Here is an 18,722-nt window from a genome sequence, read left to right on the forward strand (position 1 = left end):
TCTAATAAAATTTTTCCCTTGGTTTAAATGTGTTTTTTGCCCTAAGAAAAATGTTTTAGAATAGAAAAGAATAAGAGAGATTTTGAGAAGAACTAAAGGAGAGAGATAATTTTATTGAAAAAAGTTTTTAAGAAGAAAAGATACAATTACTAATGTTTTGTTTGTCAATTACATTTCTATTAAAATTAGTAGTACCAAAAAATATTTCAAATTTAAGATTATGAAGAAAAAATAAAAAAAAAATTATATAAGGACTAATTTGATTAATTTTTAAAATTTTAGGGATGAAAATGACTTATGTCTATTTTGATTATAAATAACATTTTTATATGTCAAGTGACACGTGGCGTGCTAGGTGTCACTGACCTGACACGTCAACCAATCATCATGTGACACGTGGCATTAACCTACCGCTTCATCAAGTCACGTGGCACTTAACGTGACACGTCATCATCTAACTAACGGAAGGATAAATTTGACTTATGTTTTATCTTTCAAGGACAAATATGATTAAAAAAATCATGTGAGGACTAATTTAAAAAATGAGTAATTTTTCAAGGACGAATTTGCCTGTTAACTCATTTTTTATTTGATTAGAATTCACGTGCGTGGTTTTAAAGTTGCACATTCTTTTGTAATATATTTTTAACTATTACCAGTTGTTCATACTTTGGCGGTCGGCTAACGTCATGACCAAAAAGGCCCATCAAAAATAGTGAAAGAGTCTAGGAGACCCATTTTACTAAAATTTTTTCGATTTGACTAAAACTACCCACCATTATAGATGGGAGACTTCCAGAGTGACAGTCAAGTCATCATCTCTGCTGTATAAATACCCCATCACACACAGTTATTTATCAATCCTTCAATCCTAAGTCTGCCTAAACTCTTGCTAACTTAAGTATCAGAGTCTCTTGCAAGTACTACTCTCCAATCTCACTCAAAGACTTCAGACCTTCAGACAGAATTGAAAAAGACGTCGAAACCCTCATCAGAAGGATTCTGGATCTTACGTCTAGTAGATAATGCATGGAACATTAGCATTGTTGTTAGAGACTTGAAAGTCAATACCAAACCATGGTGGAAGCTCATCCAAAAGACGGACATACTGCATCTGAATTGAAATCCCATAGTAGGAAGCTCCAAAACAATGATCAAACACTTTTTACACCCCAACATTCAGAGAAGGGTAAGTGTATTACTGAAGACAGAGATAGAAGCGACTTAAGAAGACGAAAGCTAGGCTCTCAGATCCATAATCCTAAAGGGTCGGGAAACATAGAAGCAACAAAAATCATGGTATTAGGTCATGGTTATCAAATTCGTTTAGAACAACTGGAATCAAGTTAGAGCGACAACATAAATCCAAACGACTGCTATGGAAGGCACTGCAAATTCCAAGGTTGGACTTTGAAGTAATAATTTTTGAAGTCGTAGAAAGACTCTTAAAAAATAGAAAACACTTTTCTACCCTAAATAGCTCGGAAAGAGGTTTATTATTGCTTTCTTGAGCTAAAAGGTTTAGTCAATTGAAACAGATAAAAGAAAATTTTGAGACAGGAGAAGGTCGAGCACATGGCTAACTAGTTGGTAGATCTTCATAAAACTCCCAAGAATCTGGATGCAACTAAGTAGGAGAAACTCGGCATGTCAAAAGGACATCTTGTTCGAAGTCGATAAAATGATTCTCACACCCAACCTAAGGAAAAGATACTCATACGTGAAGAAAAAATAGGGACTCGACTTATTGACTCGAGCATAACAAATTCTTTCTTCAGGGTCAGGGACTACTAGGACATAATTCTCATCATCCTCTAATTTTTTACAAATTGGATACTTAAGTCGAAAATTTTTTAGAGTCTCTTTATCCACCACTGAGATAGCCCCTAATATAATACTATCTACCCAATCTAAATCTTTTGGAATATTAGAAGGCATTATTTGAACTACAGAACGAGACATAAAGGTCGTATACCTACAAAATAAAGTAACTACTTATGAAGAGAAAGAAGTCGGTTGCAACATCAATCAACTCGGTATCGTCACCATAGCAAACACAACCAATCTAAGTCATTTTTAATGACTAAAGCCACATCAATGTCTAGAAACGCAAATGACGCACTCATCAGTAGTGATAACAGTATTTTTTGGGAGCAAAAAATGTCCCACAAACACAAGTTCAAGTGAAGTAGTAACATTCAACAAGAAAGCAATACTAAGAATCTCTAAATCATTCTAAAAAAATTCCTTTTCTTGAACATTTTGTCAAAATAAAAAAACAGATAAAAAAAATTCAACCATAGCAAATGAGAAAAAATGAGAAAAAGAACCCACCTGAAATGCTGGAAAGACAAGAGAAGCAAAATAAACACCCAAAAAATTTTGGAAGCACCAAAGCAATGATAAAAAAAATTTCTTGGAAGCAAAAGAATACGGTGGAAAGGGAAGTGATGAAAATGAAGTCACTCTGACAAAAGAAGGAAAGAAACTTAGAGGAAAGCAGTTTCAGTGAAATGTGAAAAATTTTTGTACGGAGAAGGAGAATTTGTATGAAGAAGCTAATATAGTTATAAGGACAAAGAGATAAAATCATCATGCTTTAAATGCTGCACAATTACCAAGGAAAATAAAAAAGTGTGCAAACGATTACAAAAATATGAAATGTTACATCAATCAAAATCACGCCAAGATAACCGACTTCTTCTAATAAATCTCATCGAAAAACCGACTTGAAGTAGTAGCAAAATAATAAGATTTGAGTACCAACTACACGACTCGGTATTATTCATACCCTGACCCACAGCTAATGCCAGTACTAAAAAGCCCAATTCAAAGAATTTAGGAAACATATCTTACTAAGGTTATTCAATTTGACTAAAGCTTGGATCCCTAAGTCCAAACTCGTTTCGACTTGCACGATAAGAAAGTCCTCTCAACTACACTAATGTGCATGTCTACAAACTCGCCCACTATTCGAAATATGAGATAACAACTCCTTCCTAAACAATAGAAAATAACTACCCATCACTCTAAGTAGGAAAGTTCCAAAGTGATAATTAAGTCATCATTCCTATTATATAAATACCTCATCACACACAGATTTTTCTCAACCAACTTAAATATCAAAATTTCTCCCTTACAGATACCATATCAAAATTTCTCCCTTACAGATACCATATCAAAATTTCTCCCTTACAGATACCATATCAAAATTTCTCCTAACTCCTCCTAAATATCAGGTAATAACTACCCACCATTATAGATGGGAGACTTCCAGAGTGACAGTCAAGTCATCATCTCTGCTGTATAAATACCCCATCACACACAGTTATTTATCAATCCTAATTCATTGAGTCTGCCTAAACTCTTGCTAACTTAAGTATCAGAGTCTCTTGCAAGTACTACTCTCCAATCTCACTCAAAGACTTCAGACAGATTTGCCTCATTGAAAAAGACGTCGAAACCCTCATCAGAAGGATTCTGGATCTTACGTCTAGTAGATAATGCATGGAACATTAGCATTGTTGTTAGAGACTTGAAAGTCAATACCAAACCATGGTGGAAGCTCATCCAAAAGACGGACATACTGCATCTGAATTGAAATCCCATAGTAGGAAGCTCCAAAACAATGATCAAACACTTTTTACACCCCAACATTCAGAGAAGGGTAAGTGTATTACTGAAGACAGAGATAGAAGCGACTTAAGAAGACGAAAGCTAGGCTCTCAGATCCATAATCCTAAAGGGTCGGGAAACATAGAAGCAACAAAAATCATGGTATTAGGTCATGGTTATCAAATTCGTTTAGAACAACTGGAATCAAGTTAGAGCGACAACATAAATCCAAACGACTGCTATGGAAGGCACTGCAAATTCCAAGGTTGGACTTTGAAGTAATAATTTTTGAAGTCGTAGAAAGACTCTTAAAAAATAGAAAACACTTTTCTACCCTAAATAGCTCGGAAAGAGGTTTATTATTGCTTTCTTGAGCTAAAAGGTTTAGTCAATTGAAACAGATAAAAGAAAATTTTGAGACAGGAGAAGGTCGAGCACATGGCTAACTAGTTGGTAGATCTTCATAAAACTCCCAAGAATCTGGATGCAACTAAGTAGGAGAAACTCGGCATGTCAAAAGGACATCTTGTTCGAAGTCGATAAAATGATTCTCACACCCAACCTAAGGAAAAGATACTCATACGTGAAGAAAAAATAGGGACTCGACTTATTGACTCGAGCATAACAAATTCTTTCTTCAGGGTCAGGGACTACTAGGACATAATTCTCATCATCCTCTAATTTTTTACAAATTGGATACTTAAGTCGAAAATTTTTTAGAGTCTCTTTATCCACCACTGAGATAGCCCCTAATATAATACTATCTACCCAATCTAAATCTTTTGGAATATTAGAAGGCATTATTTGAACTACAGAACGAGACATAAAGGTCGTATACCTACAAAATAAAGTAACTACTTATGAAGAGAAAGAAGTCGGTTGCAACATCAATCAACTCGGTATCGTCACCATAGCAAACACAACCAATCTAAGTCATTTTTAATGACTAAAGCCACATCAATGTCTAGAAACGCAAATGACGCACTCATCAGTAGTGATAACAGTATTTTTTGGGAGCAAAAAATGTCCCACAAACACAAGTTCAAGTGAAGTAGTAACATTCAACAAGAAAGCAATACTAAGAATCTCTAAATCATTCTAAAAAAATTCCTTTTCTTGAACATTTTGTCAAAATAAAAAAACAGATAAAAAAAATTCAACCATAGCAAATGAGAAAAAATGAGAAAAAGAACCCACCTGAAATGCTGGAAAGACAAGAGAAGCAAAATAAACACCCAAAAAATTTTGGAAGCACCAAAGCAATGATAAAAAAAATTTCTTGGAAGCAAAAGAATACGGTGGAAAGGGAAGTGATGAAAATGAAGTCACTCTGACAAAAGAAGGAAAGAAACTTAGAGGAAAGCAGTTTCAGTGAAATGTGAAAAATTTTTGTACGGAGAAGGAGAATTTGTATGAAGAAGCTAATATAGTTATAAGGACAAAGAGATAAAATCATCATGCTTTAAATGCTGCACAATTACCAAGGAAAATAAAAAAGTGTGCAAACGATTACAAAAATATGAAATGTTACATCAATCAAAATCACGCCAAGATAACCGACTTCTTCTAATAAATCTCATCGAAAAACCGACTTGAAGTAGTAGCAAAATAATAAGATTTGAGTACCAACTACACGACTCGGTATTATTCATACCCTGACCCACAGCTAATGCCAGTACTAAAAAGCCCAATTCAAAGAATTTAGGAAACATATCTTACTAAGGTTATTCAATTTGACTAAAGCTTGGATCCCTAAGTCCAAACTCGTTTCGACTTGCACGATAAGAAAGTCCTCTCAACTACACTAATGTGCATGTCTACAAACTCGCCCACTATTCGAAATATGAGATAACAACTCCTTCCTAAACAATAGAAAATAACTACCCATCACTCTAAGTAGGAAAGTTCCAAAGTGATAATTAAGTCATCATTCCTATTATATAAATACCTCATCACACACAGATTTTTCTCAACCAACTTAAATATCAAAATTTCTCCCTTACAGATACCATATCAAAATTTCTCCCTTACAGATACCATCCCCATTCTCACTCAGACTTCACCTTACTAAAAAAGACATCTAAGGAGTGGACCTTAGGCCAAATCATGCCAGTCTCACATAATTCACGGAACAGTAGCATTGTACGATAATATATTACCTGTGATTATAAAATTAGAACTGCCTATTAGAATTAAGCAAGCTTTTTAATATATTTTTTCACAACTTTAGGATCATATTTGCACATTTTTGGGTGAATTACAAAATCCATCAAACCATATTTTCAATTTTTTAACTAATTACAAAAATTATTACAATCGTTTCATTTTCACATTTCACATTTGGGGCCTAAAAGGCTAAAGCATCCCTTTTTTTTTTTTAATATATTTTGTGGTATCTTGTAATGTATACTCTTTATTTATAATAGAGCCAAAGAAAGCACAGAATGATGCTGTTTCAAATCTAACTCCTCGAAGTAAATACTTGTTATTGATCACTAGCCGAAGGGTTTAATCCCATTTTGAAATTTATGAAAGGAGATAACCCCAAAACAATAGTAATTCCTTTATTCTGAATGCTCCCTGAAATCTAATTTATGCAGCTCAAACGTGGCGAGACAACTGCGTGGGTGATAGAACACCATTTACCTAAACCAAAAAACTTATGAAACAACTCAGGGACTTGTGCCCAGCTAATGAATATTCCTCTTTTTTTTTTTTTAAATTGTACCCAGATTTTACCATATGATTATTTGGCACACAATTGCTCTAGTTTCTCCAATGTAACACTTTTGGGCCTTTCGAGTGGCATTCCAAGAGCTGTTTATTCTGAGAAATCTAATTTATGCAGCTCAAACGTGGCGAGACAACTGCGTGGGTGATAGAACACCATTTACCTAAACCAAAAAACTTATGAAACAACTCAGGGACTTGTGCCCAGCTAATGAATATTCCTCTTTTTTCTCTTTTTTTTTAACCATTATTGAAAATCATCACAAGTGAAATATGCAAGAGAAGTAACAACGTACTTTTCCTCGGTAAGACCATAGTAGTTCAGTAGCACTCAGCACTCCACATCAACATTAGGCCATGGGTTTTTAACCTACCACCATAGAATATCTCAAATTTAATCACTATAAAAGGAAAAATTACCTTAATAGCAAGATAGCAAAGAGTACAGCTATATATGGTTCATCAATTAAACTGCGAAAATCATAGTTTATTCAATATATATATAAGAAAAAGCATAAATAGAACCCAGACAGAACAAAACTAAAATGTGAACCAGTGTTATCCAGATTCAAGGATCGATCGTGTGGGGCAAGAAATAAGCAAAGTAAATACAATGGAACAAAAACAGAACTGCATGGTTGCTACAGCTCTCCATCATTTAAATCTATATTACCTCTTTCTTTTAAACTAAGAAACTTTAGAAATGAAATTACCAAGAATGGTGGAGTGATGCCATTGAATTAAAAGTTTCCAAAAGGTTAACAAAGCACTTTAAATTCATTATTCTATGGGAATGCTTATTGATTACCAATAGACCATTGACTACCGTAAGTCATTAAGCATAGACCACCTTGTATCAGAATGTTTATCAAAAGATAACAAACACAACATTACCTTGCCTAACTTGGTGAGAATAGGAGGCACAACCTCTTCTATTTTTTACACCTGAAATAGTGACAGTCAAATTAGATTTTGACGAAACTAAATATAACAAATGGTATCTAAATGGGGAAAAGAGACAAAACAGTAGCAGAAACTAAGATTTAAATTAAAACCAGTGTGGCCTCCTAAACTATAAAATTTGAGAAAAATGAAAGATACTGTGATAGTATCAAGCTTTCCAGAGAGTTGATTCTCCTATTCCAACAGATTAAATGATTCCCTCACCATCTCCTGCACCCTAAATATCCTCCTCCCTCGCCTCAATCATGAGAATCCCACCCCCTCCCCCCTAACTTGCCATTTGGAAGGTTAGTTACAACATTTGTTGGCTCATTAACTCCCCTAGTCCCTGTTATCCACTTCCTATGTTTTCTCACATATATATACACATAATGTGGTGGTTACCCTAATATAGCACTATAGCATTCTATGAAAATTGATGACTGAAAGTGTGAAATAGGAAAAGAAATAAAAGAACGGAATGAGAACAGAAGGGAGCGGCGCCGAAGGAGTTAGGGTTTACATAAACAAAAGGGAGTGGCGGTAAAGGGAGCATCGACGACGGGTTTGCGACAGCAACTGAGTGGAGGACAGCTCGCGACACGCCAAAGAGAACAGTATAATAGCTGCCGAAAATATTCAGCAGATCATCAGATTCACCATTATTGCAAAATGAAAATCATCACAAGTGAAATATGCAAGAGAAGTAACAACGTACTTTTCCTCGGTAAGACCATAGTAGTTCAGTAGCACTCCACTGTGAGCATCAACATTAGGCCATGGGTTTTTAACCTACCACCATAGAATATCTCAAATTTAATCACTATAAAAGGAAAAATTACCTTAATAGCAAGATAGCAAAGAGTACAGCTATATATGGTTCATCAATTAAACTGCGAAAATCATAGTTTATTCAATATATATATATAAGAAAAAGTATAAATAGAACACAGACAGAACAAAACTAAAACGTGAACCAGTGTATCCAGATTCAAGGATCAATCGTGTGGGGCAAGAAATAAGCAAAGTAAATAGAATGGAACAAAAACAGAACTGCATGGTTGCTACAGCTCTCCATCATTTAAATATATATTACCTCTTTCTTTTGAACTAAGAAACTTTAGAAATGAAATTTACCAAGAATGGCGGAGTGATGCCATTGAATTAGAAGTTTCCAAAAGGTCAACAAAGCACTTTAAATTCATTATTCTATGGGAATGCTTATTGATTACCAATAGACCATTGACTACCGTAAGTCATTAAGCATAGACCACCTTGTATCAGAATGTTTATCAAAAGATAACAAACACAACATTACCTTGCCTAACTTGGTGAGAATAGGAGGCACAACCTCTTTTATTTTTGACACCTGAAACAGTGACAGTCAAATTAGATTTTGATGAAACTAGATGTAACAAATGGTATCTAAATGGGGAAAAGAGACGAAACAGTAGCCGAAACTGAGATTTAAATCAAAACCAGTGTGGCCTCCTAAACTATAAAATTTGAGAGAAAAATGAAAGAAACTGTGATAGTATCAAGCTTTCCAGAGAGTTGATTCTCCTATTCCAACAGTTTAAATGATTCCCTCACCATCTCCTGCACCCTAAATATCCTCCTCCCTCGCCTCAATCATGAGAATCCCACCCCCTCCCCCCTAACTTGCCATTTGGAAGGTTAGTTACAACATTTGTTCGCTCATTAACTCCCCTAGTCCCCGTTATCCACTTCCTATGTTTTCTCACATATATATACGCATAAGGTGGTGCTTCCCCTAATATAGCACTATAGCATCCTATGAACCTTCTATCCCACTCCCCTCTTTAAGGTGAGTAATATTATATTACTAAAACGGGAAAGTTCTCCAAAGCAATAGAATAATATTGATATTAGGAAATAAACAATTACCAGCTGGAAATATGGATCATTTGGCAAATGCTTCAAAGCAAACTCCCTCTGGCATGTGTATCTTGGATCTGTTTTGCGCAAAACACCATGTCCGTATCCAGGAATAACCTGGCGATCCAAAAAAGAATAGCCAATACCTATTAACAAATTTCCAATACTTCTCATTGCACTTACTCTAGTTACGAAAACAACCTTTATTTTGGAAGTATAAAAAATTGTCCCCTAGTTCTTTTCAAATATTTTACAGAAACTTCCTGTTAGGAAACACTTGTTTTGTAAGACAAATACAAGGGATCAAGAGAACAAGAGTCAATAACGCTAGATATGAAAATCTAAATGGATTTCTTATCCGCAGCTCTACCTATCAAATTCTTTTAGTTGAAAGGAAAAGAAGAGTAAAGGTTAAAACAATATTAATTGCACGAAGTTTTACCATATAATTTATTCACCAAAATGCCAAATCTAAAGGAAAATGGCTTTCAAAAACACTATTTCGCTTCCCATAATACAAGTTACCACGTCACCTGGCCACTATTCAATGTTTTATGAATGTACTCGCTCAGTTGCTCTGTACTAATGTTTGGAGTGCCAAACTCCGCAACTATTGATCGGATCCATCGCAGAACCTCCTGTAACAACATAATAAAACGGACTTAGAGAATTAAACTAAAAATAATAAATGAGAAAAACTATGAACATTAATCACATACTATGACACTACCTAGTTTTGTCTTTTGTGTAAGCTTTAATAATATTTATATTCCATAAGGTAATAAGATGGCAAATACAATGCTCTCACAATGGTAAACAACTTAAACCCCTTTCAAGAATACAAGGCAGGCTTTTTTCTTACTATTATCATTCTTTAAGAAAGCAGCATTCCTACTAGACCAGTATCTGGCAGACAGAACATATCAATACAGCACATACTTGTAAGTTGTAATGCAGAACAGTTTTATTTTATCAAGAAGCAAGCAAGCGATCCTTGTCCTAGTAAGTGGGATTAGCTACTATAAAGTAGAAAACACGAGTGTCATTCTGAAAACTAAGCCTATACTCAAACCATTAAAATCTGTAATGTTGGGTTGGAGTGAATACTATAGGCAAACAGACTTCTTAGCAGAAGGATGAACTATGACGATTAACAAAATATACCTGATTAGCCAACCCATGGAGTGGCCCAGCTAAACCATTCAAAGCAGCCGCAAATGCAAGGTAAGGATCTGATAGTGGACTGGCTACCTGAAGGGATCAAACAACACCATACATTAAAAAAATAGCAACATAAGTAATATATACAGAAGTTCAACATTATTGGGCAAGACTTTAATTAAGGGAAGTAACTCACTAGGTGGGCTGTATGAGAACTAACATTACCACCTTCATGATCACTGCAAACCAAATGCATCATGAAACTCAACAGTAAAGCCAGGGTGGTAACTCAAATGAAACCAAGGAACCCATGGAATACGAACCTATGAATGGAAATATACAGCCTCATAAACTCCAGCATTTCTGGATCGTCAAATCCTAACATGTGAGCATAGTTTGCACCATAATCCAAAGAATCATCCAATGGTATGATTTTTCCATCCTTGTATTTCCTTTATAAGGTGAGAAAGTAATCCAAATGGTAAGAGGATGATAGAAGATGTCAAATACTTAGGATCAATGATCCTGCAATGTATCCCCCACAGTAACTTGGATGAGGATATCCTTTACAATTTTAGTATTTTACATACCTCCTATAAATATAAGCAGCAATTCCAGGCAAACGAGCAATTAAATTCAATGTATCCTCATACGTTGGTTCCCAGTACCTATATCGAAACAAAAAAAAGGCTATAGTAACTTACACAAGTAAATAATGCAAACGCCATTAAGAAATTAGAACCATACCTTGCCTTAGCTATCCCACTCTCGTATGCCTTCTGAAATTCACTCTCAACCTGGAAGTTAAATGAATTGACAGTAAGTTCACTCTTGCTTGCTTCAGCAAGAATATTAAAAGTGTACATATTCAGCAGTGAGTTAAGTTTATAGTGATCCTCAGCAACATGTTGTAAACAAGGGTGTTTGTTTTTAGCTTCTGAAAAAAGTGATTCTACAATTAAATTAAAATCTTATATATAATTAAAAAGATGAAAACTGATTTTTCTGAGAAGTTACTATTAGCCTACAAAATAGCCAAAAATTGAATATATTTTTATTTGAAAAAACTGATTATTTTAAAATTTTATCCAAATATATGAAAAATATTCTTTTCAGTGAAAACACTAATTGTCTGACAAAATAAACTGAAACAAACATTAACTAAATATGTTATCTTCATTTCATATTTTTCGGATACATAGGAACCTATGGTGAGATTGGACCAGAGATAAGCACATGTTCAATGCACTTATTGAGCAATTTCCTTAGCCAGTTATGGCTTATGATGGTCAGTTGAATATGAGATAACAGTTTATCCATTGTCACTATGATTAATATTACTATATAGACTTCTTTGTTATCAATATTATCATTTTATTTGCAAACAGATATAAAAAAATAAATCAACAAAGGATAACATATCACAAATTCAAGAATCAAAGAGTGAATGTGGTATTGAGGTTGCCAAAACGGGGGGTTTTAAGAGTTCAAATATGATTTTACTTTTATTGTGATCATGTTTGGTTTTGGGGTTTCATTCTCAGCTTAAACATAATTCTGCCACAGAAAACCATGGTTTTGTCCACAGAAAGAAGTTCTCACTTTAATGTGGGCTACAATTCCAACATTAATTTTGCCAAAACTAGTTTTTAAACAGAAGTACCAAACACAACCTAGTTTACTTCCTAATCACTTTAAATTAAAAGTCATCTATGGAGAAATCAAGATCATCTAATCTTGTTGGTAAAAGCAAAATAAAACCCACTGTAAACAATTTAATTACAGAAGAAAAGCTAGGAAGACTGTATAAATTAGAAGTTGAAGAAAGAATCTGATACTCAACCTGCAAGGCCATGACACCAGTAGTAAACTGAGTCATTGGATGAGCAGAAACAGGCAAAGCATCAATAGCCTTAAAAGCATAATCTGCAGTTGGGAAAAAAAAATGAATCCACAATTTTCAGACAAAACATGATCATTAACTCATTCATATATTAGGAACAACCAAGTAAAAACTATGTTTAAAATTTCTATGGACATGCCACTCATAAGTCATGACATTTGAGCAAGAGCAAGCCTGAAGTTTGCCACGGACATAATGCAACAAGGCAAGTCCATATCTTCCAAGTTAACAAGTGCTTAGACAAGGATGTGCATTTTTCACAGACATGGACCATATTAATAGAAATGATTCAGAAATTGATGAGAATCGGTGTCATTTCATTATTTCAATGATTATGACAGAGAGGAAATTCAGTGACTCACTCCATTCCTAGATTGATTTCCCCTCTACTCTTTACCATCTATTTTTATACTAACTCCTAACTAGTCAACAGCGCATCAGAAAGCTCAGTTCCTCTCACATTCATGATAAATGGGTATAGAATAGTGATCCTAGATTCATATGAAGTTCAAATAGAATAATACTTTTTCTTTTTATTAAAAAAAAAAAGTTAATAACAGAATCCAAACATGTCATACACAGTCATTAACCTATTAAGCACTATCTATCCAGGATATCAAACCTACTCAACTCTAGCTTGAGGGACATACACTACCTTTACAAAAGCATGTCAATCTACTTGGTGTCAGTTTATTGTATGATGAGGAAGAACACAGTGCTTCATAAATAATTAAAATCAAGTTGTGACCTCAAAGGAATCTGACCTGGGATAGTTGCACGACTTCGCAATTCCTGGGATAATGAATCTACTTGCTCCTTATTAGGTATCTGCGACACAATGAATCAAATATAACAAAATTCATATAAAGAGAACATATCAAAAATATTGTCACGTATAATCTTATGTAGTGTAATAGAGATATGTCTGCATCCAAAATAAATAATCCAATATGTTTGAATGAATCTAATGCATACCTTTCCTGTCAATAGAAGCCAGAGTATGCCCTCAGGCAATGGCTCCCCACCAGGACATGCACCAGGAAGTTTTTTCTGGCAGTCAGGAATTGTCATGCCCCTAAAGCGAATTCCCTGTAAGACATAATGTGTTGTCCTCAGAAATTAATTTAACTTAATAAAGAAAACTAACGGATCCTAAACCTAAGATACTATCAACTTATCAATAGTCGTTAGCGGTAAAATCCACCTCCCTCCAAAAAACGCAAGTATAAGAGTGAAGAATGGGTATTTTAGATATGTACCTCATCTGGATCGACAGCTGAACCTAGCCATACCAAAGCCGTCATTCCTCTCATTCCACCAAGTACCTTTTAAACATGACAAAGGATGATCCAACGAATCAGTCACATTGTGAGCTTATAAACAAGAGGTAAGAGATCAGAATATAACATTTACTGTAACTTGACACTATGTATTATAAAGCAAACATAATTTACCATATCAACAGTGATTTTTCCCAATTCAACATTTGCATGCTCTTTCCTCAGCTTCTTAACACGCTCCTGAAACCAGATTTTATGTATAGATTAAATCATAACTAGATATACTGCAAGCTTAGAGCAAATAAAACAAACAATGAAGATCAGGAGATATTGGGCAACAACCAATCATCAAAGAAAACTACGAATCAGGAAAGACATTTACCAAGAGCTTCAGACTTAAAAATATCTTGTGCACTTGCGAAAACAGCTACAACTAACATGTATTTGCCATTGCAGCACAAACAAGGCTTCAACTTACATACACTAACACCCATTAAAATCAAACAATTAACATTAAAACCAAGATTACACCAGCCCATACAATGAGACAAAAAAAAAACTTATGACACAACCCAAATCACATTAATCCCTGATAGAGCAGGACCATTTATACATCAGCCTGGTGCAATGCATCCACATTACGCAGGATCAAAGCAAGGACCACACCAAAAGGTTATAATGTAAGCTAGCCACTGCTATCTTTGATTACCCTTTCTAAATCAGTTTATCCAACATAAACAGGTATCACTGCCAAAGCTTAAAATAACAGAACGAACCTGATATTCTGGAATTAGCTCCTTCAACTCAGAACGTAGATCCTGAAAGATAGGAAAATAAATGGTTAAGTTATCAACAACATTAATAATGATAACAAAGTTCCAGAAAATATCACGATTAGTATCAAAATCCCCCTCCCCCCCCCAAAGACCAACTTACCAATATAACAATGCTAGGAAATATAGCAGTAATTCCATTCACAGAGGAAAAAAATACACGCGATAAAGGCTTATTGTATACATTTCATAAAACACCAAATATAAACAGGAAGTGAGGGAGAGCATACAGTGGCAGTGGATGTCTGAATTTGAAGCCATCTAACTGAATTGGCAAGGGTAGGTTGTTGACCCTGTGATCATAAAAATAAAATTAGATAATCATTACAGAGAAAAGTAAAATGGCGTGCGCAAAGAGAGAAAAGATAAAGAAAGAAAAAAAACAACAGAGATTCCATTTAAAAGGGAAAGTTATATTTCTAAAAGGAAAAACACCAAAGGAAAAAGAAGTTGGCATTTTTCTTGAGAGTTACCACGCGAGATCGTAGCCTAGAAAGCGCAGAAACGCTTCTGAAGAACGCCATTCTGAATCAACACAGCAACCTGTAGGTTCACCTCCTCATCGTTACCAAATCACAACAAAATCATAAGAAAATAAAAAAATAAAAAATAAAACCGATGATGAAAAAACGCGGTGGTTGAGCTGAACAAATCGGAACGACGACGAATCGCGAAAGGAATGACAGAGAACGACGGAATCAATTACCAAAGGCAAATAGCAAAGGTAAGAGTGCAGAATGGAATTGTAGAGAAGGTAATTACTAGGGTTTGGAAATGGAAGAAGAAGAGTATTACCGGTTCGAATAGAAGAGAAAGAAGGAAAAGGAGAAAGATCGCGGATCCAGAAGATTTGTGAATTTTTTGAATTGGTCTTAGAAGAAGTATAGTATTAACTATTAAGTATTATAATGACGATGATGGCATCTTGGGGTGGAGCTGCTTAGTCGTAAAAAAAATGTGATTAGTGGGGAACTCTGGTTGTCGACTTGTGGGGTTGTTCACTTGGTCATGGACAAACGCCTTTTTTGTGTTTTTGTTTTACCACGGAAATCCTATATAATTGGAGCATGCTGCGTGCGGCGTTTTTTTTTTTATGGAAGTAAAATATTGTAATTTTTTATTTTTTTTAAAAGGGTTATAATTTTTTTGAATAATATAAATAATCACCAGTCAAATCAAAATATACTACACTTTTAAATTATTCACCTAAATCTTAATATTAGAATAATTATTCGCACGCCTAGTAAAATGAACATCCAATATATCAGTCAATGAGTTATAACTCAAATGGCATAGTCTTTCCATACTCAATTAAGAGGTTACGGGTTCGAGTCTCCTATCTTTGGTTAAAAAAAAAATCCAATATATCAATTATTCACATTATTTAGTATTTTCATTGTCTACCTATACTTTTTTTTTTTAAAATGATGAAACGTCCAATTTTTACTTCTCTAATTAAACGGTTTTACATTTGAGAATAACACTTCAACTATTTATATTTTAAAAAATACTATTGTCACTCCAATATCAAAACAAAAAGTTTACTGGGTGTCTCTAGATTTAAAAATAAATTAATTAATTAAATTCCATATATATAATATAAATTTAAATAATGTGAAAATCTATATATGTATAAATATTAAATAATCAATAATAAATATTAAATTTAACTTGCCTATTTAAAAAGATTTTTTGCGTTCCTCTTGCGCGCATTAGTCAAAATATAAATTCAACTTCGTAGACTTTTAAATAAAAATAATAACTAGGGCAAAAAACCATAATGAGCCAAAGCAAGAATCTTGTAACCAAAATGCGCCAAATCCAATTTCCTTTCAGCAATGAGCCAAAGTGTATTTTAATATAATTCGAACCAAGCTGGTTCGAATTGCACTCCTTCATAATTCGAACCAACATGGTTCGATTTAGTGTTGTACGTTTTTGAATAATTCGAACCAATAAGGTTCGAACTCCTCCCATACATAATTCGAACCACTATGGTTCGAACTTCTCTCATACATAATTCGAACCAGGTTGGTTCGAATTATGCTTTGAAATCGATTCCATGTAATTCGAACCGGGCCGGTTCGAATTACTCCTAATGCACTCCTTCATAATTCGAACCAGGCTGGTTCGAATTAGGTGTGATTCGACTATATAAGGAGTTCGAATCACCCTCATTCGAACCATTATACCTTCACCCCTACCCCACAAAATCTCAGAGAAAACGACCCAGATTCTCTCCGAGGAAGACCTGAACGGACTACTCTGCTGATGGGGGACGATCCGGCACAGTTATATCGGTTGGACGGAGTCGCTCATATAGCCGGGGTCATCAACGACGAGGTTAGTACGGAAATATTTTTGATTCAAGCGTTAGTTGTGCTTTAGTGGTTTTGTATCCTGGTTAGACGGTACTTTATGTTAGTGGTTTATGTAGGTGGTTTAGGTGAGGGGATTATATAGGTGGTTTATGATAGTGGTTTAAGCTAGTGGTATTAGTTAGTGGTTTATGTTAGTGGTTTAGGGTGGTGGTTTAGGGTAGTGGTTTTTGTTAGTGGTTTAAGTCAGTGGTTTTTGGTAGTGGTTTATGTTGGTGGTTTATGTTAGCGGTTTTTGTTAGCGGTTTTTGCAAGCGGTTTTTATATGTGGTTTAGGGTAGTTGTTTAATGCTAGGTGGTTTAAGTAAGCCGGTTTATTGAATTTCTTTCTTGTTAATGGCTCTCGTTAATTGTGGTATATGCTAGCGGTTTAGTTGTGTGGTTTAGGGTTTGTTTTCCAGTTAGTTATCTTTCATGTGATGTTATGCTGTTTAATTTAGCGAAATGGTTAATGTAAACCGGATTATGGAAACCGTTTTATGTAAACCCGTTTATGTAAACCGGTTTACTTTTAACCGGTTTATGTGAACCGGTTAACTGTAAACCGGTTTATGTGAACCGGTTGACTGTAAAACCTGTGTAGTTATATATCTCAGTATGCGTTTCTTTTCATGCGCAGCCCGAGCGATGCATTAGGAGCATGAGGCGGCAGCAGGGCATGCGTCTTGATGACAGATACGTTCCATACTTGCAGATGGCAGGGCTATACCATCTTGCAAGGCTGAACGACCGGTGGTTCCGGCTAGACGAGGCGCTCGTCAGTGCATTCGTGGAGAGATGGCGTCCCGAGACGCACACATTTCATATGCCGTTCGGAGAGTGCACGATCACACTCCAGGACGTGGCATACCAGCTGGGTTTGCCAGTCGATGGCCGTTACGTGAGCGGGTGCCTGTCAGAGTTTCATATATACATCGATGGCGGCCGTCCACCCTGGGTCTGGTTCCAGGAGTTGCTAGGAGTTATACCTCCTCCCAGTCAGGTTCAGAAGTATGCAGTGAACTGCACCTGGTTTCAGGAGACCTTTGGTGAGTGCCCTGAGGATGCAGATGATGACACTGTTCGCCGATATGTCCGGGCGTACATCATGATGTTGCTGGGCACGCAGCTGTTTGCGGACAAGTCTGGCAACCGGATTCACATTAGATGGCTTCCATATGTAGCGAGGCTGGAGGAGCTGGGTACGTATAGCTGGGGTTCGGCAGCACTGGCCTGGTTGTACCGGTGCATGTGCAGGGTGGCAAACAGACATGTTGTGAAGTTAGCGGGCCCGCTCCAGCTACTGCAGTCTTGGATCTTTTGGCGGTTTCCTCAGTTTAGGCCTACAGGATATGAGGCCTTCAGCTGGCCTTTGGCGTCGAGGTACTATGCTGGGCCTATTCTTTTTCAATATGACTTACAGCTGTCGTGGCGTTCAGGAGCACCTTGATGCTAACCGATGCGTCAGCCCTAACCATTGGCATAATGAACGCCGAAATCACAGAATGATCCAGACTTCTGTGATCACTTGATATGGATGTGGCTAGGCAAGTGTGAGGGCCATTGTACCGTTTGACCTCCCAAATGCCCTTGCGCTTCCGGAGACTTAGCCGAATCAACCATGTGCAACCATTCCCGAACTCGGAACACTTGCCCACATACCGGCGGTGATCGGACTCCACCACCTTGTACTGTCCCCCTCGCCGGATGCTGTAAGTCTTCACACTTAACAGGGCCTCATCTTTATCCTGGAATTGCTGACCAACTTGGAACTCTGTGAGACCAGCATTCTCTTCCGCATCTCTAGCTCCGAATCCAACAGGGTGCCCTAGCGCACCATTCGAACCAAGCTGGTTCGAATTGCACTCCTTCATAATTCGAACCAGGTTGGTTCGAATTATGCTTTGAAATCGATTCCATGTAATTCGAACCGGGCCGGTTCGAATTACTCCTAATGCACTCCTTCATAATTCGAACCAGGTTGGTTCGAATTATGCTTTGA

At 36.0% G+C, this 18,722-nt stretch overlaps 2 protein-coding genes across 4 annotated transcripts; one reads left to right on the forward strand and one right to left on the reverse strand.

Moving 5' to 3' along the window:
- LOC107611284 (citrate synthase, mitochondrial) lies at positions 5,290 to 15,394 on the reverse strand. Of its 3 annotated transcripts, none has more exons than XM_021109624.1 (21): positions 15,159 to 15,394; positions 14,837 to 14,906; positions 14,594 to 14,656; positions 14,307 to 14,348; positions 13,705 to 13,770; positions 13,510 to 13,575; positions 13,226 to 13,339; positions 13,015 to 13,078; positions 12,191 to 12,273; positions 11,095 to 11,144; positions 10,938 to 11,015; positions 10,671 to 10,799; positions 10,544 to 10,586; positions 10,351 to 10,437; positions 9,720 to 9,824; positions 9,196 to 9,303; positions 8,606 to 8,656; positions 8,006 to 8,079; positions 7,850 to 7,913; positions 6,355 to 6,434; positions 5,290 to 5,774 (listed from the first exon to the last, which is right to left on the reverse strand). In XM_021109624.1, exons 2-21 carry the CDS (start codon positions 14,885 to 14,887, stop codon positions 5,771 to 5,773), a joined length of 1,422 nt encoding a protein of 473 aa, XP_020965283.1. In that variant the 5' UTR covers positions 14,888 to 14,906; positions 15,159 to 15,394; the 3' UTR covers positions 5,290 to 5,770. The 3 variants fall into 3 exon arrangements, with proteins under 3 accessions (XP_020965283.1, XP_020965282.1, XP_020965281.1); XM_021109623.1 differs by lacking the exon at positions 5,290 to 5,774 and adding an exon at positions 6,011 to 6,261; XM_021109622.1 differs by lacking the exon at positions 5,290 to 5,774 and having other exon boundaries at positions 6,061 to 6,434; positions 15,070 to 15,381.
- On the forward strand, positions 15,043 to 18,170 carry LOC107611285 (protein MAIN-LIKE 1-like). The gene is made up of 3 exons (XM_016313231.1): positions 15,043 to 15,117; positions 17,361 to 17,498; positions 17,580 to 18,170. Exons 1-3 carry the CDS (start codon positions 15,043 to 15,045, stop codon positions 18,168 to 18,170), a joined length of 804 nt encoding a protein of 267 aa, XP_016168717.1.

Source organism: Arachis ipaensis, chromosome B08, assembly GCF_000816755.2.
Source record: "Arachis ipaensis cultivar K30076 chromosome B08, Araip1.1, whole genome shotgun sequence".
Classification (NCBI taxonomy): domain Eukaryota; kingdom Viridiplantae; phylum Streptophyta; class Magnoliopsida; order Fabales; family Fabaceae; genus Arachis; species Arachis ipaensis.